Source organism: Photinus pyralis, unplaced genomic scaffold, assembly GCF_008802855.1.
Source record: "Photinus pyralis isolate 1611_PpyrPB1 unplaced genomic scaffold, Ppyr1.3 Ppyr1.4_LG3a, whole genome shotgun sequence".
Taxonomy (NCBI): domain Eukaryota; kingdom Metazoa; phylum Arthropoda; class Insecta; order Coleoptera; family Lampyridae; genus Photinus; species Photinus pyralis.
Genome location: NW_022170509.1, coordinates 2,838,689 through 2,862,041, shown reverse-complemented (window position 1 = coordinate 2,862,041; position 23,353 = coordinate 2,838,689). Strand labels below are relative to the sequence as shown.

General features: G+C 35.5%; 1 protein-coding gene across 3 annotated transcripts; it reads right to left on the bottom strand.

The window, feature by feature from the left end:
- Nucleotides 1–443: 443 nt before the first annotated feature.
- Nucleotides 444–21,302, bottom strand: LOC116165372. 3 transcript variants are annotated; one of them, XM_031479754.1, is made up of 7 exons: nt 20,963–21,302; nt 20,688–20,835; nt 19,598–20,633; nt 8,536–8,598; nt 5,032–5,253; nt 4,621–4,980; nt 444–2,577 (listed from the first exon to the last, which is right to left on the bottom strand). In XM_031479754.1, the coding sequence occupies exons 2-7, from the start codon at nt 20,818–20,820 to the stop codon at nt 2,412–2,414; spliced, it is 1,980 nt and encodes a 659-aa protein (XP_031335614.1). In that variant the 5' UTR covers nt 20,821–20,835; nt 20,963–21,302; the 3' UTR covers nt 444–2,411. The 3 variants fall into 3 exon arrangements, with proteins under 3 accessions (XP_031335614.1, XP_031335615.1, XP_031335616.1); XM_031479755.1 differs by lacking the exon at nt 8,536–8,598 and adding an exon at nt 6,138–6,164; XM_031479756.1 differs by lacking the exon at nt 8,536–8,598 and having other exon boundaries at nt 445–2,577; nt 20,963–21,301.
- Between the last annotated feature and the right edge of the window lie 2,051 nt (nt 21,303–23,353).

Below are 23,353 nucleotides of genomic sequence, written 5' to 3'. Positions count from 1 at the left end.
TGAAAACATCAAATTGTACACTGCATGTGTCATTATTACTGAGAAATAAATATGTATCAGAAAATATACTAAACAGGATTAATTGAAAGAAGCGGCAATAGAAAAAATAAGATATTAATCTACTAATATTCCACCCAGTTCAAAGCATTTTTTTTTAAACCTGTGGTTGGGTTATAAGTTTTATGATTTATTGATGTTGACTTTATTGGCAGATTAATGGGGGCTCTTTCCACATAAACATTTAAATGCCGCCTCTTATACATTCAAAATCTATGCTATAATGATGCAAGAAGAATCAAGCTCTTCCTCCAACATTTTCGAGATATTCACAATAAAGTTTTTACAAGTATTACAAATATTGGGATTTGCGAGAGAAGGTAAATAGTTACAAAAGTAGTTTATTTTTTCTTTATTTTCCTAAATTCAATAGACATACAGATTATGATTGAAAGTAAACTGTAGAGCGATGCAATAATGATAATTACATTTTCATTTTCATAGAAGCGGAATAAAAATTTCGTCAAAACGGATGAGAACGTGTCATGTTCCATATTAAGATTCAAATTATAAAACATAATTATACCAGATTGCATGGCTTGATGACAAACGAAACCGTAAATTTAGAATCAGGATCCTATATTTACAATGAATGATAAAACGATTCATAACAGAAAAAAACATAATTTAAACTTATTAAAGGAAAACGATTAGAATATTTGTTATAAAAATAATTGGAGAGCAGAATGAATTTCACTAGATGATTTACCGAAATACTGAATCGTAAATCAATTTTTACATCACAGGCAGGAGAAACTAACATATGTCGAATTTACTATTTAAAGATAACGCTCAGATCTAGCGAGGAAAAAGTATACGTAAATAATATAAATATGATTTAAACTCTACAAGTAATGGAATATGATCATTTTTAAAATCTATGTTATATCCCCTACCCTGGACAATTTATTCACACTGATATATTTACTTGCGTAATTTTTAAATAAATATTTTTAGATACAGTACAAAAATGTTTACGTTCGGAAACATTACAGACATTTTCAAGCTTTATGAAATTGCACTAGCTCTCGAATTTATCACACAAGTTGCTTTAAATAATAAATAAAGCTAATAGATACAGTAAAAAATACTGTATAAACAGTAAGAACAACTTCACAACTGGTAAGTAGGTGTACGAATGACTACTTTACAGTATTCGAGTCTATACGATTAAGTATCATTTAAACTAAAAGTATATACAACTTAAAAGCTAAGTGTTTTACATGGCCCGCAAGTATAATTTCCTTACACACGGTAGCCAGGGACGGACCGAACGGGTCAAAACAAACAATGTGATGCGAACACAATACTAAAAGTAATTACATTATATCTTGATTGGCTTTCTTCCACCGAGACAGACGTTAGGTTTCTTTAAGCTTTGATAATCAATAAATCATAATAGGGCACATACGGGTCCTGTTTTAAAAAATGTAAAAACCTACCTAATCCTAAGAAGCTGCAGAAAGACAGAATAAATGTTCAGACCGTTCAAGTCACTTATCGATCAACCATGCATTATATTAGGTACAGTAAAAAAAAACACAAACTAAGTAACAATATTTACAATGTTTGGCAGACTTTGTGGCTTACGGTAAATGAGAAACTATCATGTAGGTTCACGTCCCTGGGGATAGCTACTACCACAGACAAATAGACCGCTTTCTATAGGTCATGTATTGCAAATTGACACAATGCAAGTAAGTTAAATAAATAACATAATAATACGGATCATAAACTCGGTCAATATGCGAAATGTTTATGAGTACGTAAAAATAACGTCAAAACCTAGCAATTTTGGTCTCTCTGAATAAAAGTACGGTAATTTCCGCTATAAAAAAATGAAGAGCGTATGAGTGCATATTTGTCTTATAGTGGCTGTTTGGCATCGCTGTGTATTAAACAGTCCTCATACATTAATACTGATTTAAGCATCATCTCAATAAATATTGGAATGAAAATATCTGCTTCTGTTTCGGAACTCGTTCTTTAAATAATCTGACACAACGTCCTATAAATAATATATACAATTCAAGTCTACATTTGTTTATAAAAAAAATTTCTTTACAACTAAACTGCTCAACAGCAGTTTTGAATGAGTACAATTTCATTTATTTATTAATCAATGCCTCCCTTGAACCAGAAGGTAACGATGTTTGTGTGCACAAAAACAACGTCTGTTGCACGGCACATAGGAACGATAAACTTTTAATTCAACCATTAATCAGTAACACATAATTTAGACACTAGTAGCACGGTCCGTGAGACTACAAGAATGCGTGAGGTTCGTAAAATGAATTCGCGCGTTCGCGAATTTATTAGTTAAGTAGACTGTAGTCCCACATACTTGCCCAATCCTAGCTCGCACGTTGCCGTTTTGCCGCGACCTCCGAACTGATTATGCCGCCCAACATATATTTCAGTTGAGGCATAAATTCCAATACAAGTCGTACTGGCACTAACGGTATACTATCATTTATACTTTGACATTTGCCATTTTCGTATAGCACACGCATTTGAGACCTGCAACAAAATAAAAATTTACATAACAAGCGTAATAATAATATCTCTTTTTATTTTTTTAATTACACATTTAGATTCAGTAGAGATCGCATTTTTCATATAATTAAAAAATGTGACTTTTTTATATGGAACATCCTGTATATTATTACATTATATGATAGCTTATTATTTCTTAATGTACCATAGCCAAAATACCTCGAATAACCAACATTTCTAAATTTCATTTTAATTGCGTTATGAGCGAATATGAGTTCCACCGTGGCTGCAGAAACAGCTCGAAGGATTAATGATGTGTATGGGGAAGCTACTGTAGCTACGTTTTTGGGTCCAATGTTTTCGTTCTGGAAATTTTGGCCTACAGAACAAACCATGTGGACGGCCGTCTAGTGGTGGCGAGTAGACAGTCACCTGACGCACCAGACAGTGAGGTTCTAGCGCACGTTTTGGTTCCCGTATTTTACCAGAAACAGGTTGGTTAAACGAACTTGATTGTGTTAAAAGGAACCAATGCCTACTGAATAGAGCTGTTTCTGTCTGACACCAAAAGCGCATCTCGAATACATGTGCTAAAACCTCACTGCTTGGTACGCCATGTGTCAATCTGGCATAGGTGTCCCTCTATATACTCTGGTGTGACACCAGGGGGACACACACAATACAGATTCCTAAGATCTGGCCAGACGATTTTATTCAAACACCACATAAATTCTCATGGATGCAACTAAACATTAATCAACATAACTAAAATATACATGTATGCGCAGCGCATATGACGGAAACTTTAAAATAAACAAATTATTATATTATATTAATAGTAGGTACCATTGAATGAGTTTGGCCATCTGGCGTTCGACTCAACAAGTAAATGCGTTCAATTTCAAACAACTTCCGAGTTTTAGAAGGTCCCTGTACTTGTAAATGTTGCCAAACTACTAATATTCTATGCTCTCATTCAATTCCCTACAGCCTTACTTTAAATAAACTCATTGTCCCTAATTGATCTCTTTCCATCAAATTTAATAACTGCAGGGAAGTGAAAGTTGACCACGAGTCTACTACATGGAATAATAATTACTTATTTGTTTAATACTGTAAGGTATTTCTTTGTGTTTAAAGTCATTGTTAATATAAACATTCAAAACATGTACACATACACCAAAAGAATATTTACGCAAAAATCATTACAAGGAAGTAGACAAGTAAACTAGCATCTACAGGTTTATTGGATCATTAATTACACAGTTGTACATTAATGTTAATTAGGTATATTTGTAATTGAAAATTGTTTATTCTTATTCTTGTTAAGAGCTTCATCAGAACTTTCTCTTATTGACGTGTGAAAAACATACCCTTACGAATATAAGAAAGGTTACTGGTGTAGCAATAGTAAAAATACGTGAAGATTTCAACCGGCAAGTGCTAAAAATTCAGCCGTCTTTCGAATGCTTCCTTAAAAAGTTGAGCCAACTTTGAGGGATGTCACGTAATGTACTGGCACTTATATGACCCGATATATCAATAATTCTCAAATCCTGTCAATTCCATGAATACACTTACTATTTTTATTATCTTAAAAGTGTTATAAAGCTCATATTTTCTTTTATTGAAACAATACGACAGTAATGCAATATTATTTGCCTGTTTAGCATGTTTTCTGATGGGCGTTTCTTTTTACAAATGTGCGCTTTATTATTAAAACTGTAAATAATTTTTCAGAAGCTGTAAAACCTAAACAAAAAATTATGCACATAGACCTTACGGCAACAGTATCAAACAGTTTCATTAGCTTACGTTTGGTAAATAATTATTTTCCTTCCATTGTTACCGAGCGATTGCAGCGCTAATTTTGTACTTTTCTGGTAGGCCCCTCAGAACTAAACTCCTGGCCGCCAAATGAGCATTACTTAATAATAATAATATTTCCAACAGACAAAGTCTTATATGGGAAATTGCTTGTTTTTAATATTGTGTAAGGTGTATTTACAATGTTATAACTTATGAAAGGAATTCTAAGGATTCCAAGGGAAGTAAGAATATACTTACTCGTTTCCCTTAAACAGTTCAATCCCCAACACCTGCATCACTTGCTGGCACGACTGCGATGGTACGTTGTTGAATAACTGCTCCGTTAAATCAGGTATGGTTACCAACAGATCGCTATATACATAGGGTTTCATATTAATACAGGGAACCATTCTACTTTCGATCAACGCTTTCTGCATCTTATATGGTATATGGCTGCCACTTGTCGGCGTTTCGGGGATTTGAGTGAGCTTCCGTTGCAAACTGTTCATAGTTAACCTGCCATTACTCATATTTTGTTCGTCTTGTGCCTGAGTACGTGGAGGTTGTTGGTGTGCAGGTTGTTGATTGATGATAGGTGCGTGACTTCCTGGACCAGTGCTACACATACATTTTGATATAAACCAGATCAGTTATCATATATAGCAGTACCTATTTGTGGGGCTGAGATCGACGACGTCTGCTGTCCGATAGTGATTTGCAGGTGACTGGTATCTTACCTCTCCATTTATGTGTCGAACAGGTATAAGAGGTGGAGGTGGATACTTATGTAATTCTGCCGCAGGTTGCCGGTACCCTTGTTGTGCTAGTCCAGGTTCGCTCATTAACATATACGGCGTTGCAGAGGTTTGGGCATTGCTGTAGGCAGTAGTCCTATAAAATAAATATTTCGAATGAATAAAATGTCGTTTTGTAACTGATCGTCCTAAATGGAGTCATATGAAATTTATTTAGACGACTAGATCTTTCAGAAAATGAAATTTAGTCAAATATGTGTAAAATACATGCTCTTTATTATATCAACAATAATAGAGAACAACCGAAGCAATTGCTGGAAGTACAAACTTGGTCAAGTTGGTATCTTACTCACTCCTCTAATTCAATGCAATGGAGAAAACCAAATAAAAATTTCTTACATGACTTCACTAGACAAAAGACCTTTTCCGACTTCTAATGACCAAGGTTAGCGCTTCTGCAATTACATATTTGAATATTGGCCAGCCATTAGCAATCAAAGGCCCACAAAATAACTCAATTGCATAACAAGTCAATTTTAAACATCGGCATTGTGGCAGGGTAGCCATAAACATTCCATTCCTGCGACTTTGTCATGGTATTCAGAACCCCCAAAAACATTAACTGCCACTAGATCTCTTTGATGCAGTGATGAAAATATGCAACTGAGTTATGACATGGACCTGAAAAAACCTCTAATCCTGTTGTCCACCACCGAAAGGAGAAAACTGAATGTAATGCCAATAGCACGCAGCTACGTATTCGTTCCAAGATGCGACGACCAATCACAACCGTTTTTGACATGCAGGCAACCGTAGGTTTTACACATAACTTACTAAAAAACCCCAGACCAACTCAAAATATAAAGCGCGAACTATTTTGCGTTTGCGCATTATACTTTGAAGCTCCAGTATTTGACGATATGTACAATTATCATTAATTACAAAATTATTTTCACATGCCTTCTACACCTATAAAACAACTTACTAATGTTTTTAACTCCAATAGTAATACAAACTCACCAGTCATCCTTTCCGTAAGTAGGATATCTATGTAAACACGAGTCAAATTAAGCAATAATGCTTTTCAATTTATCATAGTAATTTCGTTGGATATGCAAGATGAAAGGAAAAAACTTGAATCTTTTGTCATGCTGAATATAAAATATAATGAAAATTATTGCTAAACACCGTAAGGGGGAAATGATGTAATTTACATGTTTTAAATGCCAGACAAAATTGTTAATATAATACATACAAAGATAATGTACATATACAAAAACATTTGACGCTTTTATTGGAATTTAACGCAGCAGAATTATCGACTGTTGCAACCGCATGAACCTATGTATAATTGAGTACCCTGTACCATCTTACATTGCATAAATGTAACTGCAAAAATTGATTTGCGATACAATACTTGTATCCTACATTGAATGTAGAATGAACGAAGTGGAGCATTTTTTCCAAAGAAACCAAAGGGAGAGTCACAACTGTAAATTTGTGTTCTTTAGCTTTTGGTCTGAAATTGTAACTAACTAAACTTCTGGATATGCTTTCAGGTTTTGTGAAAATTTTTCGAAAATAGAGTAGCAGTAAGTGGGGGTACAAAAAAGTTTCGATTTCGCGCAAGCTATAGGTACCGCCAAAGAGAAATTTGAAAATCCAATGTTGATGTTCATTCACAGAACATAAATCTGAGTTTTCTGAATAAATGTTAGTACTTTCCATACGGTCGCTATAGATGAAGATTTTCCTTGGCTACTACTTGAATTTTCAACATAAATACATAATGCAATTGAAAGTGAATGCAGAAACTCCACCTCGGGTAAAAACGAAAAGTAAACCACTTACTAACACTAAGTCATGTGTCCCTTGGCTAAAAGTCAACTTATCAAAAAGAACACAGAAATTAGTAATAAATTTCACTCGAAATTTCATTTAAATAAGGATTAGTTGATACGAAGAACAATTCGCTGTTTTGCCAAATGCCAACCAAATCTTGTACTCAAGTTTATTTTAAAGTGGTCGACCAATTGCATACTTTGTGGATTTCTGGTCATTTTTGTGGCCTATCCAACAATTACTAATTCTCTTATGGATAGGGTTTATTTATTTATTAAGAGCTGTTTCCAATCCTTGGCGTATTAAGAAGAACAAATGTTGGTTTCATGTACCAGCAAATGACGTACTTACCTATTACACCACGTATAATGAATAGAAAACCTTAATGCAAAACATTGCTATATTCAATTTCAATTATTTGAATATTTATTTTCCAATAAACTGGCTTTTAATGGATACTCCGAATTCAGTAAGTGGTTACATAACTTGCAACTATTACCACACTTATAGTACATAAAAATTTAATTGCATTCAAACATTTCATTTAACCGTACAGCACATATCAGGCTCATAAACCTATTTGTTACCATGTGTAATACTTTACAATAGTGAACTATATTGAACAACGGTAAAACAGTTATAAAAATCCATATCATCAAACAAACTCAAAACTTTTAGCCTGGAAGAATTGGGCATAAATAGAAACTTTCCAAAATTTAAAAATGGGTTAAATAATAGTAAAATTATAGTTACGCTCCCTTAGTGAGATAAATATGTATATTGTTCCATAGCAACAAAAATTACATCTATTATCTTAGGTACTAGGTATATAGATTAGATTGTGCGTGCGATAAAAAAAATACACAAGATAAACTTTGACCCTGAAAAATATGCACGGCTTAATTATAATCGCAAAATGAATATTAACAAACCAAATTTCAAGCAATAACAATTTTAGTTAAACGTTATTGTTTGAATTAGTATGTAAGGGTCAAGTAAAAGAGCAGCCACTAAAACATATTTTTTTAAATAAATTTATATTTTACCCTAAATGCTTACCTTGCCAACATTGTTCCGGATGATGCCCAGTTCTACATAGCAGTGGAAATTTTACGATTCAAACCAACAAGCAGAAACTCTTCTAGATAACAAAAATGGCAAAAAGCCTATACTGGATTGCAGGGAAAAGCCGACCTTGGAGTATAGAAGTATTGAAAGTAAATAATGAATGGGTAAAACATTCAGCACACCATGAACGGTGACAGATCTTTCTGAAGACGATTTTCAAATGAATGAAACATAGCCAGGCAACCAAAACACACAAAAATGTTGGTCGAACATATCAGTTTTTGATAAAAATGTTTAGTGTTTGTTCGTTGTGAACACACCGATTTTTGAAAATTTTCCTCTTTGGGAATTCATCTACAAAAAATAAGATGCTGACTTCAACAACATCTTCGAGATGCGACAAACATAAAATTAATTTCATCGAAGAGGAAATAAGAAGAATTGATAGAGAAAGAACATTACAATTTTATCCAGAAAGTGAAATGCATATTGCTGTTCTGAAACATACCGTTTACGAAGCGGCCGTGAAGTTCTTAGGGCACTTGGCATACCTCTAGCCTTTGGAGGCTTTCTGCAATAAAAATAAGTTATAGCAGCTTTCTCGGGCTTTCTTGAAGCTAAATTTCTAAATGAATAAAAAATAGAGATTCAAGATAGATCGCCTACTCTGACGAACAATTGCTCACAAGAGGATTACGCTTTTTACTAACTCTCGAGCGCATCCTCATGAGTGATTGTTCACCAAGGTGAAATATACGCATTTGAAGAAGGCTCTACACGTTTTCCACTGAATGCTTTTAAGCGTGGTAAGATTACAAAGCTAAGGCACACATTTAACTTCCCAATGACATTCCAAAATACTGAGTTACCCCACTAATAAAAGATAGGTAAGAAATTAGAGTTCAACTAACTACTACAAGTAAGTGTTATATTTGCTACATGAGAAATAGATACTGAGACTACGACAACAAATTCATTATTTTATTGTATAGAGCTTGAGAGACTGGAATCGATTATAAACCAGTTATAGAATTTTGTATTTTATCTAGAAAGAGGTTTAGCCATATCGTATACAACGTATTCAAAAGTTACGTTAAATACATTGGACAACATTTTCCGTTTGTTATCTAAACCGCATTGGAATGTTACATTTTTAATCTTCAACACACAACAGCTCATACATCCTACAAGCATTACTTGCTATCAAACTGGAACTATTTCTAAGACGAATTCACCAACTGGATCGTCAAGCAGGTTTAAGTTACATAGAGCTCCATATTAAATCCTACCAGAAGGGTCCGTTTCGTCTCTTGAACAAGGATGCACCTCTTCGCCGTTGTCACTAAGCTACAAACCATGAGAAGGACGGAGTTCTTCACTCCAGAAAGATAAAGGAGGAACACAAATTAAACAACAAAAACACCGAAGTTGACTCTGGCTCCAAAAATTAACACGAGCACTGGTACGAAAGCTACCTACCAATAACACATCGCATTCAAAAAAGAAATTAATCAAGTTTGAATAAATCAGTCTTTTTGGTAAGCTGTAATGCCCATACAGGTTTAAGAGTAAGCAGTGTTCTCCGCACTTGCTCTAAAATCTGAAAGATCTACTTGCAAATTAAGGTTTGTGTTTCGGGTGAGATGTAAATTCACCCTCGAACTAGCAATTCCTCGAGCAGTTCACTATTCCTAGTTTCATTTTCTCTTAATTAAAATAAAAAAAAATATATAACAGTTTCATTTCGCGTAGACTGCGTCAGCCATCTTAACATGTACTGTACAAAATTGGTTAGGGGTTAGTCGGTAATATTCACAATGAAATTAAAAAATTCTGGGAAGGAAGACAGGGTCTTTGTTGAATGCAAGAAAATTCTTAGGAAAGGTTAATCTGGGTAAAGCTTGATGGACAGGAAAGGATTAACTAAAATACATTTTCTGGGAAATTCAGTTTATGATACGTTGAGGATATTTACTAAGAAAGTTTGCGTTAACAGTTGGATTTGTTAGCATATTTTACTCAAAGTGAAAAATCGCTATTGGCTGCACTGTCGTCCGTCACACGTACTCCTTCTATACCACTTAACCGATTTGGGCGATATAGGGCTCATTTGAAAGGCCTTGGTCCAAGGATTCCAGGCATACCAATATTTTTTGGCTTTGCGCATGCGCAGTGTCAAAAATTTGGATTAACGCATGTGCAATGCTAACTTTTTTATTTATAAAGATATTTAAATGAAACTTTATATGTAAATTTATTTATATTAAATTGGATTAGTAGCTATCTTGCAAGTTACTGGTGCCAGTAACTAACCCATTTACTATACCAATGTAAACGCCGCTATATTCAATTAATTGCCCGTACTAGTGCCCCACGGAGCCAATTGGCTCTTCCTACATACCCTAAATTAGTCATCTGCGCATTATCCGTTCTCGCCTTCTTATGTACCGGTACCAGTAACACCTGTTTATCTTTCTATTTTGTGTAACACAGAAACTATGCACACCATTTCGGACTCGCAGACCGAAAACTGGATTAAATGCTATACTACTGCACGGATTGTATTATTTCGTCGCACTGATATCGGGCACCAAAAAGTTGGAAGGTACACGGAAAGGGGGCACATAGGAACTTTCTATTGCTTAAAATAATACGGGTTAATATCGCGTCGGTCCATGAGACCGCAAGCGGATACCAGAGGGTTAATGATTCTTAATTTTACATACGGGCATAGAGGTAGGACCGACATAGGGTATAGGACAATTAAGAGTAGCAGAATCAAAGCAACCAAACATCACAGAGGAAGAGCTAGGGGTTTAACATACGTAGGTCAGAGTTCGACAGAGCTATAAAAAACCTTAAAGTACGGAAAGCAACAGGATCAGATGTAGTATCAGCAGAATTAAGAATAATACATAATTAAATAAACTAACAAATAGTATATATCCAGGGTTGCCAGATGTCAGGCATTCAGCCGGAGTCTCAGGTTTTACATCGTGCTCTCCGGCCCCCGGGCAGGCGCGACTATAACTCCGGCAGAACAATACATTTCAATTTAATACTTTTCAAATAGGTCAAACGATTCCTTTTTAAGCACCTAATAACACCTTAATTTTTAAATGTGACAAAATTACAAATAGGATTTCTATGATTTTGTATTAAAAAACAAAAAACTACTAACACTTGCCAGAAAATCAGAAAAATATGTTTAACTTTCTTGTTTTGACTATTTGTGTGTAAACAGCGATGTTGATGTTTATGTTTCATTTATTAAATTAAGTACACTGTATTTACCCTTATATTACTTCTATTGCAAGAATGTATAGTTTGTTTTATTTGTTAACTTATACCAATTTGAAATAAAAAAAATCTTAAATTTGAGGAGGGGGGGGGGTTGTTCGCAATGTAGATTTATGTTTCTCATGCAGCCTATGTTCGGCAGACGGCCATACGCAATCTGGCAACCCTGTATGTATCGTAGGGTAACAAGTGATTAATGCGGCGATTATTCACAATAACCGGTCAATGTAAATAATTGAGGGAAGGAACATTTTTTTAAACAGCCCCCGGAATGACTTTTTTAAAAATTCAATATCTTCTTAGTTTCGTAAATGGCAGTAGTTTCCCTTCCCCTAAAGTTTTAACAATAATTAGCTACAACAATAAACTATTTCGACTGCTGTGTGAATCCAGTACGCAACTTTAGGAGCTGCTGTAAAAATACTGCGCAACAAAAGTAGCTGCAGTGATACTAACTTAAGTGAACGATAAAGGAAAGAGCAGTAATGTTCTTTGAGTAGACCGAACACTCAAATACAAAAATCTATAATAACGGTTGCCTTACACAACTCTTTCTCGAAAATTGTACAGTCACATGCGCTTCAACAAATGGAAAGCGAATAAAGCAAAGAACCAAGAAATAGATTTATGTTTATTTAGAACTACATAGATACCAATCGAGTTAGGGAGCACTCCTTACTGTGCCGATAACGGAACCTAAATTAAATATCATTTACCTACCTAATCGTTGAGAACATTTGTATTTTTGAAAGATTATAAGTGATCAAGCGGAAAACAACGGTTACGCTCAATCGAACGTTGTAGATCGCTACAAATTCATATCTATTTTATAAATCAGTGGCGATTTCTCTTTCTCCAAATTGTACTTACTAGCTACAGTCTCTCATGCATACCATAAATTAAAAGCATTTAAGCAGAGAACTACAAAATTAGCTTAGATATAGATTTATTCTCTTGTTAGTACTACTAATAACATTTCGTTAGAGCGCTTGCTCTCAGCTCAAAGAACGCCGGCAGAAAATGTTATACTATGACAACGGCTACGGCCAAAGGCGTTTGCTGAAGGGTGTGAGACTTCTAAAAATTCATACCCCTATTTGAAGTAGGTACATGAAACAATTTTGTGTTGAAGTACATGATATATTTTTTCAAGATACTCACTTATGTTTCATAAATTAACAGTTGTTCTCTAATATTGTACCGTTTTGTTCCTTTCTTAAACAATTAGGAGAGCGCGTGTTCAATCAATATAAAAAAGTCAAAAATGGGTTACATGTGTACAGGGTGATTCCATCTTATCTTATCTTAAACTTTAAATACAAAAGTTGTGGGGTTAATCAGAAAATGAAAAGTAAAAAAATAAATGAATATCGCAAAGTTAGTAAAAAATGCAAATTTTGTCATCTTTAATGGAACGCCCTGTACATCTTTCAAAAAGTTGCTTTAGCCGTTGTTGAAATATCGCCGCATTCATCCCCATAAGGCTTTTCCTTCTAGATCTAGATCCACTTCCTATTACACTGCACTGAGAGAAGCATGGGGAAGTGCAAGTGTTATAGTATTTTCAAGGTAGGAATATAAACTAAAATTATTTTATCTGATTTATTAAACGTTTATTATTATGTCATATGTCAGTAAATGTGTGGTGTGGTATTGTGATATATCCCAATTTTTTGTGAGGGCTCGCTAACGGGAGAGAGTTATCTTCGGTTTTTAAATAATGAAATTACATTTGAAATCTGTCATATTTAAAACGCAACCGGCGAACATAGACGAACTAAGACCGAGAATAATTCAAGAATGTCGAAATATTGCAAAACCATTTTGAACATTTATTGAAATAAAAGCCAACTTTAGAAAATGTATCATATTAGTTTATTTTTTGATTTGCATGATAATTACTAACCTAAATGTAATGCTATTTGGTATGGTATTTTTCCAGAGCTTTCCAACAACGTATCACACATGGGGGGTCACTATTTAAGATTTAAAAGTTGGGGTAGCTGGGGCGCAGGGGGTTGGAGGGGGGGATGTCATTGTGAATCCCCCTCCGAATTACAGAAATGGATTTTGATTTTTTTAAATATCTCGTTTATTTACTAAGACATGGGGGGTAAGTTTTCAAATTGCCACCCTGTATGTCTTGGCTAACTTTTTTTGATCTGAAATTTTGGTGCAATAAAACAAGAATTGACAACAATTTTTAATAAATGAAAAAACTGTACCTAATGGTGACGGAGCATGCGTGTTTTGTGCCCCCACCTGCAGCAGAAAGTTAATTGTCAAAGGCCAAAATCTAATCAGTTCTTCCCTAAGGTGCGTTACCTGATTACCCACTTTGAGTTTTATATTCGGCCAACCGGGACTCTTTGAGATTTTTGATAAAGTACAATTTTGGCACTCACGTACTCAACACGAAATGGAACAACAATAAATGAGTTATTATCGTTACATGAAATTATCGATGTAATTTTATTGAAGTGTCACACCCTTCGTTGTTTTGGTGGCAAATTCCATATTCAAATTAGGTCTTTCTGAGTTAGAGGCGACAATTTCGAATACGGAATTTGTTATAAAGTAATACGCTGGAGTTTCCGTATGTCAGTTAGCTGCCACGTAGATATAATAGACCTGTTACTTGTCAATACGTAAGCATTACATTTTTGAGCATATAAAACATGTAAATATGTTAGTAAAAAATTAAACTTGCAACATGTTAGCGATAGATTAATAGATTGTTTTTAAGGCGCTGAACCAAATGCGTTTGCTTGTTAATTTTGAAAAAAATAGAGGTCTAAGACACTAAATAATACAAAATCATTCTCCAGTTTTTTGTGAATTTTAGATATCGATATAAATAATGGGAAATGTAAAAATGCAAACCCTTCTGCTTTTAAAATTGTGAAACTCTTACATGCCAGTCATTGATTGTCAGGGTTGTAACTTTTGTGGTAGAGCAATTGATTATATTTGCAGGTCCACAATTCTGTATAAACATTTTTCTTCCAGCTTCATAATGGTTACTTCTCGCGTTCCACAGGATTCCATTTTGTCCTTGGTTTTATATTTAGAAATTGCAAATTGTTTCACATTTTTTCTCGCTCTAGTCAGAAGTAATCTTGAATCAAGAAATATTTCACCTTGGCTGCAACCAGGGGTCAGAACCATCGGCATCGCTAAGGTAGGAGAGAACCTAGTACATCAGCGATGGACAAGGCGTTTATGTCGATAGGTGAATTGAGTTTTATCTAATGCAGAGTTCGCAACTGATATTAGCCAAAAAATAGAGACTTGGTCTCTATTTACATATTTAATTAAAAATAGAGACCATTTAGAGACATTCGAGAACCAATTTCCATACAAAATTAAGCAAAAAATATTTATTTTGTAATAGATTACATAAACGGCAATATATCTAAACAAGTATAAATTGTGCACAACTCTTGTGCGGATAAAGCGCATTTTTTTACCCAAATAGCTTTTTTTTGACATCACCAATGGATATATTTCTCTTCAGACAATCCGTTCTTGAGGTATAAGGGAATAGGTCGAGGAGGAGGAGGGCTGTGATTGGTAGAAATTAATTCCTTTCGTTGAAACCTTTCATTAGAGTATCATGAAGGAAACTAGGTGCACCCCCCCCTCTTCCCCTCCCCCCGTACTTTGATAAGAGGACAGAAAGAAGGGCAGTAGTTGGTAGAAAGCGGTTCCTTTCGTTGAGACTTTAATTATAATACAATGAAAGATAAAATAATTAATGTTAAACTCCCCCCACCAATTGGTTGTCGTATGTACATAAAAGTTATGCACGTTTTACTTTCAAAAACAGCATCTCGGGAAATAATTCCTGGGGGGGGGGGGCACCCTTTTAGACAGCGAAATTTGATGGCCGTCTGACACACCTTCAAGGTATATACCATTATCCTAGAAGTATTTCGAAACGGCAGAAGTGGGTCCGGACGGACAAAACGCAAACAATAGCACATTTTTTTAAATTCTTAAAAAATGCCCTAAAAATGTACAGTAAAATTTCTGCGGTTTGTCAATTATGAATTATACTTTTTTAACATGCAAAATTTAGAGACTTTAGAGACCAAATACGAAAAATAGAGACTTTTAGAGACCAGCATTGAAAAAAGAGACTAATGTCTAAAAAAGAGACCATTTGCGAACCCTGTTTAATGGTCGTCCGGGGTTTTCATCAGGTCCGAGCCTACCCTAGGATTTGCTCCCTCCGTTTTCAGGGCCAGGATTAAAGACTGAGTGGCCAACCAATTCCCGGCTCAGTGACAACAAGTAACCGGAGGCAGTCCAGGCTCTCTTGACAAATCGAGGTCTTCTAAGTTTCTAAAAGTGAATAGCCAGATTAGGAAGATCACCGGTGTCCTTATGAGGAACTGGATGGTTAACCATCACCTGCATAACATTGGGCTTGTGGAGGAGCCGGCGTGCGGGTTCTGTGGCGAGGCAGACAAAATTACTAAATACGTGGTCTGTCACTGTGACGCCTTGGAGACAGCTATCTGGAACCGGGGAGGGTGAAGCAACTTAAGATAAACAGGGTCCTATCCTTTATCGAGAGGAACAGGCTCTGAATAGCATAGAATACATAGATCAAAGCAATTGATGAATAAGAAACAGACCAATAGTAAAATTTCCCACGTCCCCCCACGATTAACCCCCTTGGAATTGTATAAACTTTGTATGAAATGTAAAAGATGATTCCATCAAGATATTAAATCGTCTCAAGATAAATGAATCACCTGGAATTTTATAAACTTGTATGTACAGCTGAGCATCAAACACAATCACAGGGCAAACTGTTTTTGTACCTATTACACAGAATCTGTACAACCAAATCATACGCTTTCTATTTTATAATTTATTTATTTATTTCGCCTCTCTTGTTCTTGGCCCTCAACAGGCTTGCGCCCAATTACAGAGTGACCAGCATAATGCTATTTAGAGGTGCCTCTGCAGAAGATCTTAAGTTGGTTTATACTATTCCGGTATTTACCTTACGAATTAGGAAAACTCGAGGGGATAACATCTTCTCAAATTTTGCGACAATCCCCATGATTTCCCTACGATTGTCAGATTTTAGAGGATTGCATTGTGACTGCATGTGATTATGAATGATTGCAGACAATTGTAAATGATTGCAGGTGACTGACAAAGATTTACCTAAGCAAGAAATATATTCATTTATGTTGGCAATTAGTTGGTAACAGGTACTTTTAAATACACAAATAAGAAGTTAAAAAGGTAATCGTAAACCTCGTCGTAAACGATTTATAAAAAGCGCATTACTCGGCGCATTACAATTGCATTCATTTCCCATACTGTAAGATGCAAGCTTAAAATTTCGCAATCCATTTTTGACTTGCTGCTTCAATTGCAGTTTATAAAAAGAACCCTACCCTAAAATTTCAGGATATTTCTGGGCATGCGCAAAACAAATTATTTGATTTGGCATTAGTTTCATCTTTATTCGAGATGCCTACATACAAAATTTCATTTAGATAACTTAACGAATAAAAAAAATCCGATTGCGCATGAGCCCAACATATTTTTTGACTCGGCACTAGTTTTACTTTAGTCGAGGTCGCCATCTATATCTACAACCTACATACAAAGTTTCATTTAAGTATTTAACAAATAAAAAAATGGATTGCGTAAATACAAAAGCTATCGTGCACACGGACGGAAAAACAGACAGACAGATACACTGACAGACGGGCATACAGACAGACAGCAAAACAATACAATCTAAAAAAAATGGGTTTTTTACCATAACTATTTTCGTAAGCGGCACAGAAAAAATTTCCTTTCTTGGTGCAAACCTTGACAGCATAGCGAACCAAATAGCGAAAAAAGTAGAAAAACTAGGGACGGATGGGCAAAGTGGTCACAATAGTAAATTTTTTTTAATTTTGTGGAATTGTGCTAAAAAGAAGGTATTTCAATGGAACAAGTTCTATACAATCCGATAAATCTAATAGGGGGGTGGCCCACTCAAATCACAGATACCGAAAGACAAACTAAGTGGCATGTGCTCTTTTTGGGTCAATGTTAAAAAATGGCACAATCAAAATTTGAAAACATTCGTTCGCTTAAAGAGATACAAGGGAAAATCAAAAATTGTCAATATTAGAATGAAAAGAGACACGAAAAATTGTTTATTACAAAATGACTTGCTGGGTAATCTGCCGTTTTCAAAATAGGTTACATATACGATGTCCGCAAAAAAGTTACTGGACTTAACCTCATTTCTTAAATAGAACACCCTGTATGTCTTAATCTAAAAAGATAGCACATTAACATTTTCTTTTTTAATATATAATGCAATCGCAATAGATAGGGAAAACAAAAACTTCAAAATTATTAAAACGAAATTAAAACATTTAAGAAAGGTTCAAATATTAAAAAACAACAAAAAATTAAACATTTTGAAATTTTTTAATTTTTTGAAAAATCTAATATTGCACTTTTTAAATTTCTTTAGTGTGATATTTCTAGAAAGTGAATTTAATATGCTCTTTTTCGAATGAAATCTACAGAGCATTCCACTAAAAAAAATGACGTTTGGTCCTATAACTTTTTTACCTGATCCCGTACACTTATTTTAAAACAGCAGATTCTTCAACAGTCTTATAAAGAAACTTGTAAGAAAAATCTTTCTATATTTCCTTTAATAAATATAGGTTCATTCTGAGATTTACAATTTTTGAATTTCCTACGTCCATGTTTAAATTGAAATATATTAAACAAAAACTAACATATTAAGAATCTCCTTTCAAAAATATAACACTACAAAAATTCCATATTGATTTCAATAGATTCAAGAGATTTAAAAAACCGAAAAATTCAAAATTTTTTTTGAAATTTTATTGTATTTATCAAATCGTTTGATCTTTTTTATTAATCTTTTTTGAGCCCTTTCTGAATCATCCTTAGTGTATTATATTTTTTAAAAGTTAATATGCTATATTTGTAGATTATTAAGCGGCAGAGGAAAGCGATGTAAGCTTTATAGGGAAGTTGATGGTGTCCGTCTGTCTGTCCGTGAACACCATAACTGCCAAACGCTTGGACCGATATGGTTCATGCCACAGGTAATAAGCCTATTGCAAATGGGTCAAATCCAATGACTCAGTGGGGTCACGCCTCTTTGTCTGTGCCGAACGCTTGAACCTATTCGGTTCAAACTTTTCACACATACACATACATACCACATGTAACAAGGCAATTGAAAATGAGTCAAATCCAATGATGCGTAGGGTTACTCTGAGGTGCTGTGCCGCTTTTTTAGATCCGCTTTAGGGGTTTATTACGTAGTACAGGGCTTTCCATTTAAAAAAATAAAGTTAGATCTAATAACTTTTTTGCCTAACTCCACGTGGCATGTGATTGTACCTAAAAACAGATGAGGGTTGCCAATGTGATTGTCAGATTGTCACGATTGCGAATTTGATTGCGGGATTGTTTTAGGCGATTGTGAGATTGCAAACGCGATTGTGGGACTGTGAGGGAGATTGCCACAGCAATCGGAGGGATTACAAGCGATTGCAGACAATTTGTGACAGTATTGCGGGAAGATGTTACCCCCTCGGGAAAACTGCAGGAAAACCTAATAATGTTGACAAAACAAATGCCAACCGAGTCCTAGTACTAGTAGTGTACTTCTAGGAAATGAGAGGTTCTCCCAATGTGATTTATGGTACTGATCTATACCGTTTGCATTATCATATATAGAGTACATTGTGCTTCATTGAATACAACACGTCAAACAGAATTGATGTTTCACTGACGCCCTAAGAACAGGTGATTATAATGTAAGAGCAGCAGAATTCTTCTTCTTCTGAACTTTGTAAATGTAACCAATGGAACAAACAAAAGTCACAACCCTGACAACAGAACTTCGTACTTACTGACATGTCTATATGCAGTTATATGGTTGCTTTTAGTTTAAACAAAAATGTCACAAAAATGGCAACCCAGATGATATATCATGCAAGAACAAGTTTAGTAATTTTAAAAGGTGAAAGAAGTTGTTCGCTGATGTAGTTTCTTGGTGTTTGTGTTTCATATTAATGGAGCTATCTCCCTGATGGTTTTGAAGATTTTTTTTAAATTATTTACTTCTCTAGACGTCTTTTTTTTTTTAAACTCAGCATCCGGTCCAGCCCTTCGATTGCTGAAATCTACTAAATCGAAATAGTATGTGTACATGACGTGAGAGAGATAATAGCAATGGAAAATGTACTCACTGTTGGGACGATCTGATTAGTGGTGGTGGCGGTTGGTTCATGCTATTGTAGTACGGCGGTCGCGGTTGTCTCGATGTGGCGGCCGTAGATGGATACGAGGGCCTCACTGCAGACTGGGCCGTTCGAGGTTGTAAGGCAGTGTAGGCTGGTTGTCCGCCGGTTAAGCCGTATGTCGTATACAGCGATTGTACATTGTGGATATTGTTGGTGGCGGCCTTCGCTTGCGTTGCCGGTTTCGGAGATGGCGGAGGTAGAGCGTGAGCAATGGGTGGACCGGCCGGTTGCCGAATCCATTGGCCCCCTTGACTCGGCGTTTTCCCATTGATCAATAATTGGGAATCGGATAATTTGCTAGGCCAGTAGTCTTCGAATAACGTCCCGGGTGGAAAGTAATTTTTGATATCCGCTAAACTGATGACCGCACAGGAGTCGTGACAAAAGAGTTCGTTTCGTATTCCTTGCACTTTACAACAGAATTTTAAATAAGACAAGTCCCAGCCTTCTAAGGTATCGGCTTTTAATTTCAAAGTGTCTGTTTCGCCTTCAAAATAAAATAAAGGAACGTATTTGTGTCCTGAGTAAACCGTGTAGGGAACCACCGACTCTTTATTTATGCGGATAAATCCACACCTGTCGAGCGGATTTGCACTTCCATTTAAAAGCTTCGAATAACACGAATCTAAGAATTTATAAAATTCGATCGCGTCCGCTAGCCTAACGATTAGATCGCGCGACGTATACTGTTCACGACCGAACTGATAGTCACAATGTTTGAAGTTTATTTCGTTTAGTAGCCGACATTCCGCCTCCGTAATGTAGTAACTACGAATACACGTACAGTTATAAATGTCTTGGTGCAAAAAATTTAAATATTTATTAAGAACTTTTACTTCTACCATTCTTACGGCACAATATTTCTCTCCTGACCTGATTATGTATGGAATGGGATTCTTTCCTAGTTCCACCCATCCGAAGCGTCCCCGAATGGATTCCTCGTCGCCGAGACTTTTCGATGTATCATTCCCAACAGGAGTGACTACAATATCATTCTTGCCTTTATTACGGGATATAAAACTTAAAATATTCATACCCGACACTGTTGATGTAGGCGCCGGAGGTCTTGCTGGGACAGACATTTTCATCCTGTTAGCCTCGATCATCTTTGCCGCTAACTCTTGAATCTCGGCTTCATCGTGCCGTTCAAGTTTAACAGTAGACTTCATGTTTGTGTCCGTCCTCTGAAATACAGCAAAAAATTATTTTTGTTGTACTCTTCACTCCATTTGAGAAGGGTTATTCATCCTGGCAGTTTTGGTGATTAAGAACAACAAATAATATAATACTGAAGTGGTATGCATTGCTTACATTTTGATTTTTAATTCAGCACAAATTGTTTACAAGTTGTGGAATGAGGTTAAGGCGGGTTATATTCTGTCTAGTTAAATTTTAGCGGCCATAACGATGTCGAAGAAAACACTTATGTTGTTCTCGACGTGCCGGATCACCAATACATGAAATATAAATTAAACTTCACTTTACTTCTAATTAAACTTTCAATAAATTTAATAACTACATTGTTCTGATTAAATTTTAGTAAATAGTACGTTAGTATTCGTTTCGTAGTTTATTCACTAGAGGCTACTACACTCCGAAACCAGGATAGAAAATGGTTTGATAGCCTCGTTCCCAGGCAACACTAATAAAGTCCCGATTTACATTTTTACTTTAACCTTAGAAAATGGCCGCCTATCCAGCAAATCCGCCAATCTTACAACCGGTTTTGGCATTACCTCACTCTGACGACATCAAATCGGTGACGTATCGGTACCTAAGCAGAGGCTATATTCGGTTCCAAGGTCTTTCTAGTGACAAGCATTTCAAGGATATATTGCAATACCTATCCATTAATACTTAAAACTGATAACCCATTAGTACGAGTATCACCCAATCGAACAGATTCTCTGCTCAAAATTACGTAATAAACGGCTCAGACCCCATTAAAGCGAGCAACAAAGAGATACCGTAAAGTCGAATTTTTTATACGCTCAGCGCGATTCTCGACCTTATGTAAACACTCCGTAAGGCCTACAAAAATAGTTCCGTCGCCCGATATTCTCGAGTGCATGCTTTCAAATGAAATGCTTGAAAAACGACTTGTTTGCTTAATTCAGTTAACCTAAATTGATACCATCGGAACCTAGGTTTAATTAACATATCGTGTCCTTTTTTTCGATCATCCGGTATACAGATTTTACTAATTGAAAACCTACGCCAATGTAAAAATATAAGATGACGTCGGCAAAGCTAAAAATATCTCATTATCGCGCATGTCAATCGCCACCATTGCTTTCTACAGCACACGTTTTGTACAGATGTTTTCACAGTGCACCCTGTATACCTATACATTTTCGTTTGTGTATTGAATTTTGCCATTTCCGCAATAACCAGACCTTTTCAGATTTACGGAATGCTTTGTTTATTACTTTAACTAAAGACTAAAATATATTAAACAAATTTTCTGGAGTCTGTGCGTAATAAATATTTGCATTATTATAGAAAGATTTCATGTAATAAAAACATTAGCTGTTTGCAGGTATACCTATGCTAAAAAACCCCGCTGTATATGTAAAGCTGATCGACGTGCAAAAAAATTATAATAGATAGATTCATTATTAGCAACACGTGTTAGAAACGTAATGCAATATTACACTTTTGTAAAAAAAATTTGAATTGGGTAAGCGTCTAGCTTGCAATGCATATTTTCATTGAATATAGTGTTTTTATTCAATGATATTTTGCACGTTCAGCTTTGTTTCGTATTACAGATTACAGGGCGCCCACTTGTCGCGCTCGCGCTCAACGTGGGAATCTCGGTAGGGCGAAATCTTGAAGAAAAAACCTCATAAATATTTTGCTAAATTTGCATTGTGCCTAGCAGAAATTGACGGTTTTAGACTATGGCATTATTAGAACACTTTTGAAAGGAAACTGAGTACCTATGATTTGATTCTTGAGGGATGAACTCCCTGTACGAGGCGCGTTTCCCAGGGGCGGATAGGAGAGCTACCTGGGTGAATGTTCTTATGGTATGCCAATGCCAGTCAAACATCCAATATAATTGCTTGAGTTCGGGTTTATAAAGCAGTCATTGGAGGCAGTCAGAGACGGACGGAGCCTTTTGGTTAAAATATCCAAAAAATATATCTCTAGGAAGTTGACATAGCGCAGATATAGATCTTGTTTTATTTTAAGAACCTTGGTCAAAGGTTTAGGGGAATCCGGAAGATTGGTCATCTACCACATACAGAGACAAATCTAGGAGTTGTGCAGTAGTATAAAGTAACGATATTGTAGAGCATAAGAATGACAGTTCTCTGGAGAGAACCACCCCCAACATAGAGACATTTAGAATCAGGAATGGGTTTGAGTGATGAGACAGAAGAAACTACCACTGGTCTGCTTGTAGACTAAGTAAGCTTGCTTGATCTATGCCTCAACCGGAAGAGGTCATTTCCTTCCTAATAAATTGATTAAAACAAAGAAACAATAATCCATGAATATAATTCAGCGCAGGAATCACGTGCACAAACCACCATATTGTAGGATTCTGTCTGGATTCGGGTACAATGGGGTGAAAGTAACGTGAACATGCCAAAGACATATATATTTTTGATACTAAAAAATAATGTCAACAAATGTTTTCTTGCAAGAATTGGATTTTAACAAATTTCTTTTGTCCATACCTAGACAAATACC

What these genes read in the sequence shown, in the direction of transcription:
- LOC116165372 (XM_031479754.1), bottom strand. Translation starts at nt 20,820, where the DNA reads ATGAAGTCTACTGTTAAACTTGAACGGCACGATGAAGCCGAGATTCAA. An exon ending in GCCTACATCAACAGTGTCGG is followed by an intron (nt 20,634 to 20,687) that starts GTATGAATATTT and finishes ATGATATTGTAG; the next exon opens with TCACTCCTGTTGGGAATGAT. An exon ending in GATCTCAGCCCCACAAATAG is followed by an intron (nt 4,981 to 5,031) that starts GTACTGCTATAT and finishes ATGTATGTGTAG; the next exon opens with CACTGGTCCAGGAAGTCACG.